The sequence below is a fragment of the Xiphophorus maculatus genome, chromosome 22 (genome assembly GCF_002775205.1).
Source record: "Xiphophorus maculatus strain JP 163 A chromosome 22, X_maculatus-5.0-male, whole genome shotgun sequence".
Taxonomy (NCBI): Eukaryota; Metazoa; Chordata; class Actinopteri; order Cyprinodontiformes; family Poeciliidae; genus Xiphophorus; species Xiphophorus maculatus.
Window position 1 is genome coordinate 3,549,504 of NC_036464.1, and position 15,424 is coordinate 3,564,927.

Consider the following 15,424-nt stretch of genomic DNA (forward strand, 5'->3'; position numbering starts at 1 on the left):
TATTTAGAGCTACTTATTCCAATCTGAACAGAAATATCACACCTTTACCCGTTCCAGAACCATTTTTTTGTTTTTGCCTTTTTGCCTTATTTTTTCTCATCTTGATTTATTTATTTTTGTCTGAATTAAATTCTCCTTTGCTTGTTATAATGGGGAAAGTTGAGCTATTAAATTAGGTCAACTTTCGTTCCTCCAATAATGTGATGTGTTCAAACGCAGAGTCTAAACTCGTAAACGCCACTTCCAGCTGCGTCCCATCAGGGAAAAGAAAAACTGAACAGCTCAGCGGTTTAAGTGTTTACCATTTGCACCAAGTGGGCAGATTTTTATCTGTGTGGCGCTGTCGGGTCCTGAGTGGCAATGGGTGGGCAACACTTTTGAATGCTCAGCCGAATGGGGCAACAACAATAGCTGCGGTGTCCAAACAATGCGGCTTCCCGGCTCGCGTAGCGAACACAGGACACAGCTGCCAAGACCGCAGCCTTCCAGCTCTGGCTGGAGGTTTTTTCTCTCATGTTTCTCAGATGAAAGCGTCAACAAACAAGGGAAATTCAGTCAATCCTCCCCCAACGACAGACTCGGCGTTAACACTGCTGGAGTTCCCGTTATCAACCCGGTGGAACTTGAACATTATTTTCACAGAATCCTCCGTTAAGGTGAACATTTTTAGAGGTTTTCTAAAATGCAGTGAATCCTGGGTACTGAATTGACTTAAAATGTTTCTTTCTTTTAAAAACACAGACATTAATGTACTGAATTACAAATTTATTTGATAAGTCTAGTCTTGTCAAGTATCACATCCAATCTGTTGTGATATTGATTTATTGTATGGTGTCTTTGTTCATTTTCATGACTAACTTTGATAACTAATTCCAGACGTCTGCATGTTTTTGCTGTTTTCCAGGACCGGAATCGGCCCTTTGATCCTTTTAACTTGAACTCTTTGGAGAATCCCTTAATGGATATGATAAAGACTGACCATGACAAAGGTAAACCACACCCGGCTGGCGGTCCACCAGTGACTATTGCCGATATTATATGGAGGAATCATTTTGCAGGTTAGGAATATTCACTCATCTATTGCTATCACATGTTTGTATCTGTTTGTTTGTTTGCTTCATGGGCTAAAGTAACTTTTTAATCAGTTGAGACATGGAGCCTTCCCTGCAAAACACAAAACATGTTGTGTGAAGAAACAGCAAAGTCCTCAGTTTCTGATTTTGCTATATGTTATTGATTTGAAGTTGCATGAACATGATTAGCAAAGTAGAAAACATATGTGACATAAAGTTCATACAAGTCATGAAAATGGGTCACATTTGTTTCAATAATTGTTTTAAACAACTCAAAAATGGCGGCCATCTTGAAATTTAAGTGGCTAATGTGAAAAACACAGGTCTGAACAGGCAGATTTTTATGATCGTTTCCACACTTGAACAATTTGTACAGTAATCTTCTGCACTCTTTTTGATTGTTCATAGAAATATATTGCTTATTTACAGCTTCAAAAATAATATTTGAACTGATTCATCATAAAAACAAGAATCCGTCTTCGGTCTTCTTCTTAGGGCGAACTCATTGTTTTTCCAGCTCTGTCGTCCATTGTACGAACCAGGATGAGGCCTTGTGAGGTTTTGCTCTCATCCTAACAATGGAAAAGTAAAGGTGGGAGGGGTGTGCCCGTGTTTTTCCCGTTTACAGACTGCGTTATTTCCAGGCCTGTACTGAGTGAACATTGTTAGGACAGAGTGATCTTCAGGGCCCCCGCTATCTGCTTCACGGGAACTGTGTCGTAACGTCCCGCAGGGCCGTGTTTGTCGAAGCACGACAAACACAGAGGGAGATATGAGGAAAGCCAGGCAGGCTTGGCGTTTTACCATAAGCTGAGCGTTTCCCTGCATGCTTCGCTGTGTTGTCATGATGCAGAATGCAAGGTGCTGCAGAACGCTCCTCCACCCTGCTGGCAGAACCGCTCGCCTTTTGAGTCGGGCCCGGCTTCCACGCAGGAAACATCGTGGTTAATATGGAGAATTTAAACTGTTAAAGTAAAGCTGGTCGATTTTATAGAATAGGATTTAAGAAAATAATCACTTCACTGCCATTTGTTCCAAAAAGCAGCTGGATGTTGAGTGAGAAATAATCAGTTAACTGGTTACATTTACTTCAGTAACTTTTTTGAAAATAATTACTTTAAGGAGTATTTTTAGTTTTACTTGAGTAATTTTATTATGAAGTATCGCTACTCTTGAGCAAAATTTCTGGTTTCTGCCGTTTTTGTTAAAGTTTCATAAGTTTTCTTTATTGAAAGAAACAGATTTGGAAACCTTTTTTTGCCTGATTTTGAAACTGATAATCATCAATGTTGACTGGTATGAAACACTCATATCATGACAAAAGCATATCGTCCAGCCCTAATTTCAACAAATATTAGCGTACTCTGTGAATCTTTTGACCATAAATCATAGAAAACAAATAATTTCAAACTTACACCCCCAGTGTTTATGTAATCACACTACTCTGCAATTACGTAAATCCTTTCGTAAAGTTACCTTTGTTTATTGTAACTACCATTAACCATGTTTTTATTTTGGTAGGTTTCTTGTTGAGGTAACTATGGTAACAGAGTGCAGTTCTACCTGATAAAAAGAAATTAAATTTTAGCTTCAGTTGAGATGGGAGCAAGGTTAGTAATGAAATGTTGATATAAGTGATTGCTGTATTTATGGAAAGAATTGTACTAAAGTAATTAGCTATGTATAGATTATGTATAACTAATAGCTAACGTAGCTAAAAGCTAACCTTTGTTGACGTAAAGGTTTTGGCCTTCTCAAAATTGACGTTAAAGCCCAAAATTAATGACATACATGCTCATCATGGTCTGAGTTGTAGCTAATAATGCCAGTAATAAAATCCTGGTAGTTTTCCAGAGACTTTCCTCCAACCTTAAGGGTTGAGTCTGCTGTTGCTGCAGAGAAACGGCTCACAGGCGGAAAACCGCCAGTCAAAACCAATTAATGCAATAGACCCGGTTTTGCATTCCTAACTGAACGGTTACCACCCACCTCCATCCCATCGCTGACATTTCTCACATACTTCTCATTGTGCCTGGAATAGCTGCTCTTCCTTTTGTGTTTTATGAGTCAGAGAGAGGGAGGCGGTTTTTAAAAGATGAAAACTCACCTGAGCTGTGATGTGGGTAGAAATCAGTCGGTCGGCTTCGTGTATGGAGAACAATCAATGGTAACACTTTATTTGAAGGGGTGTGAGTAATACTGACCACACTCTGTCATAATCATGATATAACACCTGTCTTTGTAAATATTTGACAGAAGTGTCAGACATTAAATAATACCACTTTTAGTGCAACGTTGACGCTTTTAATTGTCTTTTAATACTTTGCAAGAATAGTGTCATTATTTACCAAATAATGGAAAGTTGACACTTTTAATTGACTTTTAATCCAAGAATTAATGCAACTTTGAACTAAAAATGTCATTATTCACCAAATGACACTTCATGACAATCAGAATTGAGTAGTAACTAATTACATTTACTCACTTACATTTACTTAAGTATCTTTTTTGAAAGAAGTACTTTTAGTATGCTGTACTTTTACTTTTATTTGAGTAGTTTCATTATGAAGTACTTTTACTCTTACTTGAATAAAATTTCTGTATTTTCTACCCACTGAATGAAAAACATTTTTTAATCAGAAATCCACCAGACAGACACACACTTGCAGTTTTTATTAAAGTTTCTTAAGTTTTTTTTTTTATTGAGAAAAACTGATTTGGAAAAAAAAAATTTTTTATACGAATTACTGTCTCAAAATATAAAAATTTTCACTTAACTCTATAATTTGGTCCGTCTGGTGATGTAATTTTTAAATATCAAATGGTATTTTTGATAGACTTTTTACCAAATACCTTTTTACGCTTGAGTAATTTATTGAACGAATACTTTTTACTTTTACTTGATTAAAAAATATGTTGAAGTAGTGTTACTCTTACTTTACTGCAGTTTTTGTGTACTCTGGCCAGCTGTTGTGACAGCAGTCATAAACATTCATGAAGACTCGTTCATGTTTATGACGATGTCATGTTAATTTTATTCACACATCTTCACATAAAGTCTGAATCGACTTGTGTTGATTATGAGAGGCGCATTGTGTTGCATCTGATCTTTGAGACTTTCTGAAAGCTCCCAGTTTGGGTTTGGGTTGTGGATATGTGAACAAACAGCCCTTTTTAACTCCAGCACTACACACAAACACACACACACACCCTCACACACACACGCCTCTTATCTCAGGCTGTCCAGTCAGCAGATGTGTGACGGTGCGTCTCTCAGCGCCTGCCGTCACGAACCACAGGAGGCAGGAGCGGTAGGTCTGCTCTGACTCAGCTGCTCTCACTCTCACGTCATAAAAGAGGAGCTCAACGTTAACCTTAAGTTTGCTGCAGATTATGTTTTGTTTCTTTTAACAAGGTAATTTTTCAAAATTATTGGTTAAAGAGAGGATGTATTATGCAAAATGTGAGTTTTGCATATTTTTGTACTTTAATTTGGGGCTCAACTGCTTCTAAAAACAACCCGATTAGTTTAAAAAAGAAAAACACGCAGCAGTTTTTCGGCAATAAGTTCATGTTTTTCTATGTCTGGAAAATGAGCCATTTCAAAAACCTCCGCAATGTAACGTCACAACTGAGCAGGGGCTACCTGCTACCTAGCAACCCGAGCGAAGCCCAGCCCGTTACCTAGCAACCCCAGCAAAGCCCGGCCTGTTACCTAGCAACCCAACTTAAGTTCCAGTATGTTTGGTCAGCTGGTTTTACTGTTGTGTGCGCTGTACAATGGCTACTGGAAAAGACAAGTGTTTTCTCCTGGATTTACCATCCAGAAACCACAGAAACGTTTTGGTTGTGCAGGAGTCTCTACTAATGCTTTTCAAAGATGTATGGTTGTATAATTGCGCATCTGTTTGCGAGCATTTTCACGTGTGAGTGTAAACGTTGAATTGGGGCATCTTATTTGTATTTCAAGTGACAAAAAACTCTAAAATAAATCAATCTGAAAGGAGCTTAAAGTTGGCAGAACCAGGGAGACTAAAATTTTTTTTAAGAAAAATTTTGTAAAGAAAATCTCAGAAATGAAAATTTTCTAAAGGAAATTTTTGACATTTAAAATTCTTTTGTCAAATCTCAAATATCAATCTAAAAAATATTATTTACTTTTGTTATAATTTTTTGGTGCATTTTCCTTTTTTTTTTTCTAGAAAATTTTGAGATTGCTCTCAAAGTTCCTGAGTTTTTTTTGGCAAAAATTTCCTGCTATTTTAAATTTGCATGTTTGCTGTATTCAAAGAAATACACCTAGTTATCAGTTTGTTTTGGGTTTGATTGAACACATTTATTTTCAGTAAATTATGGTTACTTTCTTTCAAAACATTTGCTTTATTTAGTCAAATTTAAGAAAGAATAAAAGCTGAATTGGGTGCAGCAAAGTTGACTTTTCAGTAAAAGTCCCTGGATAAACTTGGTTATAAGAATATAAATACTTTGTGTTGTACTTTACATTTTTTTGTGTAAGAAAATTATGCTGGTAATTTTCACCTTGATTACAAATTAATTAAATCAGATATCCATCTACATCAACGGGCCAAATTTTTTAAATAATTTTTGAACTGCAAAGAACTTTGTGTTTTTGGGCCGGATGAACTGAGTCACAGCTTGGGGAAAAGCAAACAGTGACACTGGCTTGTTGTGGTTGCTGATGGGGCCACCGATCAACGGAAAACATGAATTTCATGCACAGCAGCGGCCGCATGAGTAACGATCTATTTAAGTAACAACTTGGTAACAGCTGGATGTTCCACTACTACTGCGTCATTTTCAAGTAAATTCACTGCAGGGAAACAAGCGTCTCGATTCAGAAAATGGATCCTCGTTCCCAAGGGTCAATGTTCAATCGACAGGTTGGATTTGACCCCTTAAACTTTTCAGCTGATATAATTAACACAGTGTGAAACAATTTCATGTACTTTAAACTGCCTGTAATGACTTCACAGAGATAAGATGATGCATTTATTGGTTGTGTTAAAGGTCGAAAGCAACGGCTTCATCTGAGTGAGCTGGCCGTAGCTGCTGTTAGCATGACTTAGCTTCTCCAGTTTAAAACGAAGTCTGGGCTTGTTTCTTATGTCTTTTTGAAATGATGTCTGCTGTTTATCCAGATTTCACACAACATAAATGCATTTAAAAGCTTATCTAAGGTTAAGCCGGATTCATGAAAGTCTTTTTTTTTTATTTAGAAAATACATAAGGATGCTTTTAATGTGATAACTGGATATACAGTTGATCTGGCACAATTAGTTAATTTATTTAATTTTCTTTGCATTACTGTAATCTTTAAAAGACCTTTAAGTGTGCTTTATTTTGCGGTGACTTGTTGAGTTGATTTTGAGCTTTAATGATGCTTTTTACCCATTGATTGTCCTTGTGTGCCTCTTTGTGGTCTGCAGTCTTGTTTATTCAGATGGCTTGGCTGCACATTTCTGCGTTGACATAAGAGCATTGACAGGAGGTTTTTATTTTTGTCTCCTGCTAATCACAGCTATTATTTATTTCCACACCTTGCTCTCGACACACCCGTAACTGCAACTGGGATTTTCCTTCCAAGATGTTAATAGGGCGGTTTAATGGCGCAGAATGAAGTTGGATTTCAGAAAACCTTCACACCCAGCTTAGCCTTCATCCAGGCTAACTATTATTAGCGACACTTGCTGATTACATTAACATTTGTCTGCATATTTTAGGCATTTGGACTCCAAACAAACATGAATATGAACATATATTGGACAGCTCTGTTTCCACTACTTTCACGCACATGGCAGCCATGTTTGTCTGATCTTTACTGAAACTACTGTATCATAAAAGTTTTTGGTGGGGTCCCCCTACAGGTCTGGAGAACTACTGGTTGATGGAGGGAGTTTGCAACATTTCATAGTTTCATAGTTATAAAGTACTTCACAACTATGAAACTATGAAGTAGTTCATAAAGCTAGTCACATGTGAAAATGGCTGCAAACAGACGTGCAATAATCCAACAGCACATCTTTGAAAAGCATCAGGGAAACCTCCTGGTCAACCAACAAGAATGCAGCAAGTGGTTTCTGAATGCTAAGTCAACAACAAAATGCTTGTATTCTCTAGAGTAAAAACAGCTGACCAAGCTGTTGGTACTCAAGTTGGGTTGCTAGGTAACAGGCAGAACTCTTCTGGGGTTGCTAGGTAACAGGCAGCCCCTGCTGATTTGTGATGTTACAATCCAGAGGTTTTTGAAACGACTCATTTTCCAGACACCAAAAAACATGAACTTAATGCCAAAGAACGAGGGGGTGGATCAGTAGAGATCCAAATGGTAGTACAAAACTGTAAATTTAGCATTCTATGGCCCCGTTAAAAAGTAAAAAGAAAGAACCAGGACAGCCACCCTCAGATCCAACTGGGTGCCTGACGGGGAAGCTGTTGAGCCAACAGGGACATGGATGGCGTCTCTTGAGCCGCCGCTGCTGGAGATGTTGAGAATAGCTCACAGAGGAAATGTCACTGCAGCAGCAGCATCCCCCCACCCTGCCAATCAACTCCTCAGGGGAAGCAGATGGCACAAGCCCAGAGTTATTTAAAGCCTTCAGGAAGGCAACTGTCTCCCTGTGTCACCCAACATGACTAATGCAGACGGAAAGGCAATCCGTATGTTGTTGGGACAATTGCCACTTCACTGATCAAAGCAGCCTTCTGCTTTGAATGCAGTGGCGTTGGGTTAAAGTTCACAACCTGCGTTGATTCTCTCCAGCCGCTCAGATGTTTTGAGCTGAAACAAACAGACCACCCACACGTTTACCAATATGTGGTTCTGCTCTGCTGCTTCCCGGGGCTCTTGAACTTGGGCAGCAGCCTGCAGACGTCGGGCCGGTGAAATGGGAAGGGATCGGCTGGTCGGAGAACCTTCTGGAGAGTTAAATAACACGCATAATGTGGTGTTTTCGTCATGCGGTGTTTACATCTTTCTGATTCAGAAAAAGCGTGACACAATCTGTTTCTGTGTGGAACACATCCATGCATTCATAGGAGCCGGTGGCTGCAGGTGGAGGCTTGTCTGCCTTCACTAGCCTGGATTATGGGGCTGGAAACAGGTGGAGCTGCAGGGAGCTCATCTGGTTTCAGACAGCTCTAACTGCAAGTTGGGTAGTAACTAATTACATTTACTTAAGTAACTTTTTTGAAAAAACATCCTTTAATTAGTGCTTTTACTATGTTGTATAATTTACTTTTACTTGAGTATTTTTATTATAAAGTATTTCTACTCTTACTCGAGTAAAATGTCTGGATTTTCTACCCACTGAATGAAGAACACCCCGCCTCTCGCCCGGAACGTCAGCTGGAGTTAGGTACCGGCTCCTCTGACCCCACTGGGGACAAGAGTGTAAGGAAATGGATGGATGGATGAAAAACAAACGTGTTTTAATAAAAAATTCACCAGGCACAGACACACACCTGAAGTTTTTGTTAAAGTTTTTTTATTGAAAGAAACCAATTTGGAAACAGTCTTTTGACTGATTTTGTTATTTTTTGTTACTTGTATAAATTATTGTCATTTTGGTCCTTAAAGTACCAAAATTTCCACTTAACTTCATGTTTTGATCTTTCTGATTATGTAGTTTTTGAATATTAAGTGATTGAAAATTTGGTCTGTAACTCACTACCTGAGTAGACTTTTTTACCAAATACGTTTTTACTCTTGAGTAATTTCTTGGACGGCTGCTTCTAACTTTTACTTGAGTAAAAATATGTTGAAGTAATTATACTCTTACTCGAGTACAATTTTTGGCTACTCTACCTCTGCATTATTACAAGAGGCTCATCTCAATGTTGTCATAATCCATCTTCTGTGAGGAAATCCTAAAGTTTTGTAATCACACTTTGAGAGTGTCCTTCGAAGACTAATTATGTCACAGCGACGTGACGAAGACCCCTCCAGACTAGCTTGGTGTCCTTCGCAGACCACCATATGCAGGTTGGAGGGGAGATTTTTGTTCTTGTAACAGTGGCGGACGAAGCCGGAGTGTAATATAGTTTTAAATGAAAGTATATTAAAATCTGGTATTATAAAAGTTAAAAACAGTCTCAACTGATTCTAAAAACAGCCCAAGGGCTTTAAAAAACCACCCAGATGTTTTTTAGTTTGTGGTAATAGCTTAAGGTTTTCTGAAAAATGAGCTTCCTGAATGTTGAGTCACAATTGACGGGGACTCCGCCGTTACCTAGCAATCCAAGCAGAACTCCTGCACATTTGGCATCTGGTTTTACTGCTGTACAATGGCTGCTGGAAAAGACAAGCATTTTGTTGCTGACTTTCCATCCAGAAACCACTTGCTGTATTATTGTTTGTTGTGTAGGAGGCGATGCTACTTTGCAAAGATGTATGGTTGTATAATTGCTCATCTGGTTGCAACTAATTTCATGTGCGAGCGTAAACATTGAGTTGGGAACTGGATCAAAAATACATAGTAATATTTTATGCTTTTGCTGTGTAAACAGGCTGATTCTCTCCTAAACCAGGTTGCCAGGTGTATTTTTCTTGCCGTTTTCCAAATGTTACGTCAGAGACAGGTAATCAGGAAGGTCTCCCATTTAGACATCTTACACCACCTGCTTTCCATGAAAGCACTGACAGATGTGTCCATGTGAGACGGGGACATTGTCCCTGGTGAGATCCTATCCCTTTACCTGCTTTTGTCTGGGTGAACGTATCAGATATGGGACACCAGGGTTTCCTGTTTCTCTTGTCTGCGATTGGTTAATTTGCTCCATGTCGGTTCATTTCTGCACGTTTTTTGTAATTGAGGATCAAATAAAGATTGTAACAGTTTCTTATGTTTCTTTAACAGGGCGGATTGGACTCAACTTTCACCATCCTGGAGCAGAACACATATTGCCCCTGAATAGTAAGTCCTATTAGTTTTACTGGTAATTCTGAGTTCAAGTTAAATTGTGTAATGAGTAATGCGTTTTGGATTCCCTAACACCATAACTTGGGGGTGTCCAAAGTACAGCCCTGGGGGCCAAATGTGGCCCCTGGAAACATTTTGTGTGCCCCTGCTACCACAATTCAATAATTACCCAAGTCCAGCACAGGAGATTAATGCTGATGGAGATTTTTTGGTTTTGTTACAAATAAATTAAAAATGTTTGTTGTTTTTGCACATCTATGTAGCGACTTGTACTCGAAAGCAGACTTTGGTGCATGAAAATCTGCTTTTAATTTATTAAACCCGGCTAAATATATCAAAATTTCATACAAAAAGTGACAAGAATCCGCTTTTTATAGCTGAGAAGTTTTTATTTTTAGTATTTTTTCCCAAAAACAGACAATTTGGATGCCTTTCTTTTAATTTTTGGGGATACGTTGATTGATTTACACAACAATTTTAACAAAAGTCTTCTTTATTATTTTAATTATTGTAAGCTCAGTTTTTTGTTTAGCAGGTAAATTATGTATTTTTTGGCCCATCTGACAAAAAGTTTGGACACCCTGCCATAAACGTAGGAGGACAGACCTCGGGTCACTGTGGGAACCACACTTGACTCTGGGAATAGCTCCTCCAAAAATACCCCCACATGTAAAACTAGTTTGCCCCTCTGTGACCGAACCAGAGCCAGGAAGGAAACCCGGCTGGATCCAAACCGCGGCTGCAGCCGTCCAGGCCTTGGAGCTGCAGTATGTAACTTTTATAAAATAAAAATTTTGTTTTTCTACTCATTTGTTAAAATTGTCACTATTTTGTGACAGTATATGAGACAAATAATCTGTGAAAAGATCGATTTCCTCCACCTCCTCCCTGAGCTACTATTGCAAAAACAACCAATCAGAGCCAGGAGGCGGGGCTTAGTGGCTCGTTTTCTCATTTTAATTTATTGTGATTAATCTCTTATTGCGACATGTTTATTTGGGTTGATGACCTTCCACTTGAGGTGCACCTATTTTAGTAATGCTCTAGTTCAGGGATGTCCAAAGCGTGGCCCGGGGGCCATTTGTGGCCCTTGAAAGCATTTTGTTTGACCCCTGACCACAAGTCAAGAATGGTAAAAAATTTTGGCCAGCAAAGCAGAAAACAATTAGTGACGTCAAAATATTTGGAAATCGTTTTCCTTTTAATAAGATTTTCAAAAAAAAAAAAAAAGCTTATTGTTGAGCAGAAAAAAACCCAAACTATTTTATTTTTCTAATTATTTTAATTCAATGACTTGTTATCCACCAGTAATGTAAATTTTCCCATTGTGGCCCCTGGGGGGGAAAAGGTTTGGACAGCTTTGCTCTAGTTTCCACTTTGGGCTTGTCCAGTTGGGGTTTTGGTTTTCTGGGCCCATTTTCTCTTTTATCCACTCAAGATCTTCTAAACGTGTCGGGGACGAACGTCAGCGTCAGCTTTTAGGAATTCCTGCTTCATTTCCTCCCGTTAGCGCCGAGGCGCCACGCTGTGCCAGAATCTCCGGGGACGGTGCGTTCGTTTCTTCCAAAGAGAAGAAGAAAGCATGCGGCGGTCCTCCTCTCTGAGGTTTTTTGTTGTTGCGGTTCGTCTCTGACTTCAAACCCGCGGCACCCAGGAGGGATCACCCAGATTTCCTTTCCCTCCCAGGCAGCACACAGTTTGGAGTTTGTGCTTATTCCTAACCCCTCTCCCTCGTGGCTTGCATTGTCTCCGCCGCTGAGGCATCTCATGCTTTCCCAGCCCGCAGCGCTCTCCGTTTCTGTCTGGTTGCTAGGCGACTTTGTTGTTGCTGAGGCCAGGCGGTGAAAGGGCGATGCTGCAGAGAGACTTCCCAGGTTTCTCTAATGAAAACTTAGCCAGGCAGAAGAGACAATACAGTCAGATAGTGGAGGTCTGACAATGCCAAGGCGCTTATTGGTTTTTGAGGAGACAAGTCTGCTATTGTGGCCGATGAGTTAAGGGGTACAGGAGGATCTGCTCCCCCTGCTGTTTGTTGGCATTTAACTTCTTCTGTGCTTTAATGTTCAAACAGCAGGATTTCAGGTTTTATCTGTAAAGGTGACCTATTATTTCTTCTTGAACAGGTTAGGATTGCTCTATGTTTGATACAGAACATGTTCGTTACATATTTTTGCACAAAATCAGTCTTGGATGATGAGATTTTAGTCTGGTCAATTCTGCCCATCATGTGTTTTAGGGACTTCTGTCACGTTAAATCCGAATAAGCTGCTGCTTTGCATTTTCAACTCAGTGTGAAAATGCGAACAGATGTGCAATTATACAACCGTATAGTAGTTTAATAAGACAAACAAAGACTCTTTCCATGAAATCAGTCAGTTCCATACACTCACACAAAAAAAACATTCCAGCAGCCGTTGTAAAGCACATGCAGTGGTAAAACTAGCTGACCAAATGTGCTGGAGTTGCATTTGTGTTGCTAGGTAATGAGTGGAACTCTGCTGGGGTTGCTAGGTAACAGTGCCTGCTGATTTGTGACTTTACATTCTGTAGGTTTTTGAAACGGCTAATTTTCCAGACATTAAAAAAAATAAATTAATTTATTCCCAAAAGCCATCTGAGTGTTTTTTTAAATTATTTTCATAAGTGTTTGTGCTGTTTTTAGAAGCAGTAGAAACCCAAATAAAAGTATAAAAATGTGCAAAATTGAAAATATTCTAAAAAATGTAACCATTCCTGTTATGTTTGTATTATGTTATTGCTGGTGCACATTAATTAATCGTCAGTTAATTGATAAGATCGATCAAATTTAGATTAACTCGTTACACTACAAAAACACAAAACCTTACCAAGTACTTTTTGTCTCATTTCTATTGGAAATATCTTAGTTTTGTCTTAAATCAAGTGTACCAACTTAAAAGTAACTTATCAGCAAAATGCAGAAACTTGTTTTAAGTAAATAATTCCTTGATATTGATGAAAAATTACTTATTCCATTGACGTCACTTATTTCACAATTGTTACCTAGCAATGCCAGCGAAGCCCAGCCCGTTACCGAGCAACCCAGTTTTAGTTCCACTGGCAGATTATTTCACCTAAAACATGAAATAATGTCATGTTACCAGTAAATTTATCTGCCAATTGAACTAGTAAATTTTTATTCATGTTAAGGAATTACTTACTTAAAACAGACTCTTCTAAGTTTTGTCTCATTTCAAGTGTAATTAGATATTTGCAGTAGAAACTAGACTTAAAATACTTGGTAAGATTTTGTGTTTTTAGTGTAATTGATCATTTGAATCCCCAGAATAAGCTAGAAAACACAAATTTGAAGTTAGAATTGATATTCTTTTATTTCATTCATATTGCCAAGTCAAAGCAATGACATCATCTCGCATGTGACTGCTAAAGGTCATGATGGGGTCACATTTGGTCTCTGTCCAGTTCAAACTGTCCGCTTGTACCTTACCATCAGCCGGCCACATTCATACGCCATCGGGAAGTTTCCACTCTCACCTGGCCTGCTCCATCTGACCCGTCGACCAGCTCTTAATATTTCACCGCAGCGATGGTAATGACTAAACCGGCCCAGCAGCAACGCCTCTTTATGGCCTCATTTGTGAATATTCACAGAAGATTAGCAGGAAGTGCAGCGATTGCAGGTTCATTAAACTCGGATCACAATCACCGGGGCCGTGCGGCCGTGCATAATGCTGCTGCGCCTCTGTTGCCAAGGCAGGTGCAGCAGGCTTACGGAGGACCGATCCTGCCATCTTTAATTCATTTAGGAATTTAGATTCTATAGAATTTGTTTGAAACTGTTGTAACTAGGGACGCACCGAGTCACTTTTGTCACTGCCGATATCTATATCTGAGGTTAATAACAGAATGTATACAGAAAAACAGTGCTCAACTAAAGTGTTTCTTAAAAAACCCCACAGAAATAAATGCACTGAATTACAATTTTATTTGCTACACTTAAATACACCAATAGCTTGACAAGCTTTTGGTCAAACATGTAAAAGGAACTTTAATTTGTCCAATAAGTGCAATTAAGAGTATAACAGCTAATGCAAAATAAATAATACAGAAACTGAAGCTGACAAAAACAATAGGATGACTACCTTGGTCAACCATGTAAAAAATAAATTGCAACAAACCTTTCAAATAGTTCATAAAGTCCAATTAGGAATTCTAAATATAATGCAAAATAAACATTAAACCATAGAACTAGACTGAATAGATCTACCATTATGGATTGGGCACATTGTCACTGATATCCGATCTAGGACTTTTTTTCAATATAGGTACAGATATTAAAATCTGATTGGGGCATTTCTACCAAAAATGCAGATGGACATTAATATTCAGTCTTTTGGTCACATTAGCTCGAAGCTATTGACAAAAAATAAAATCCATAATATTCTGTAAAAATATTTAATAAATACAAAGATGTATATAACCAAAAATATATCAGTGTGTAAGAAATAAAAAAACAAAACCAGTTAAATAATTTGTTTTAAATAAATTTGGTGATAATAAGTATGAAAGGAAGAGAGGGCTTGAAATAAATAAACAAAAGATAAATATATCAGTTTTGATTAAAAATATGCATCATAGCACAGAAATGTATCGAAGTATAAAAATTAAGACAGAAATACACGTTTACACACAATTATTTGATCAATTGTTAAATCTGTTAATATTTTGTTTGCATTTAACGGCACACTAATTTATTTGAAATTATATTAATGAATCATTTCTTTACTGCCATATTTTTCCTGACTACGGCAGGATTGGTCCTCCATATACAGAAGAGGACTAGAACCACTGAAGAAAAATATTTTTTTGACTTTTCTCAGAAATCTGACTAAGTTTGGAAATCAGATTCTTTTCTGAGAATTCTGACGCTTTTCTCAGAATTTATCCTTTTTTTAAAGAATTCTGACATTGTTTTCAAATTTATATCAATAAATTTTGATATATTTCTCAAAATTTTGACTTGTTTTCCCAAAATTGACATTTTTTTTACAGAACTGACTTTTTTCCCAAAATTTTTGACTTTTTCTCAGATTTCTACCTTTAAACCCAGAATTCTGCCTATTTTCCCAATTATGAATTCTCAAAATTATGTCTTTTCTAAAATTCTAACTCAATCCTAACTTCAAACTCAGATTTCTGAATATTTTCTAAAAATTCTGACTCTTTCTCTCTAAATTGACTGTTTTTGCAGAATTTTGACCTTTTGTCAGTCATTCATGTCTGACGTTTTTCTCAGAAGTTTGACTTTTTATCTCATGGGATTTCTGAGAAATTTCTCAAAATTCTGAGAAAAGTCAGAATTTTTAAAAATTATTTTGTTCAGTGGCACTAACCCTCTTCCGTATCCTATTCCCCGTGGCTGTATTGATGCTC

The 15,424-nt window shown here is 37.9% G+C and overlaps 1 protein-coding gene across 8 annotated transcripts in view; it reads left to right on the forward strand.

The window, feature by feature from the left end:
- The window catches only part of cpeb3 (cytoplasmic polyadenylation element binding protein 3), a 45,825-nt gene that overhangs the window by 8,822 nt on the left and 21,579 nt on the right, over positions 1-15,424 (forward strand). For 5 of the 8 annotated variants that reach the window (XM_023327577.1, XM_023327578.1, XM_023327576.1 and 2 more), the window contains 2 exons: positions 905-1,058; positions 9,950-10,006. In XM_023327577.1, coding sequence (XP_023183345.1) covers positions 905-1,058; positions 9,950-10,006 — 211 coding nt within the window. The remainder of the gene's footprint in view (positions 1-904; positions 1,059-9,949; positions 10,007-15,424) is intronic. The other 3 variants (XM_023327582.1, XM_023327583.1, XM_023327584.1) reach the window with 1 other exon arrangement.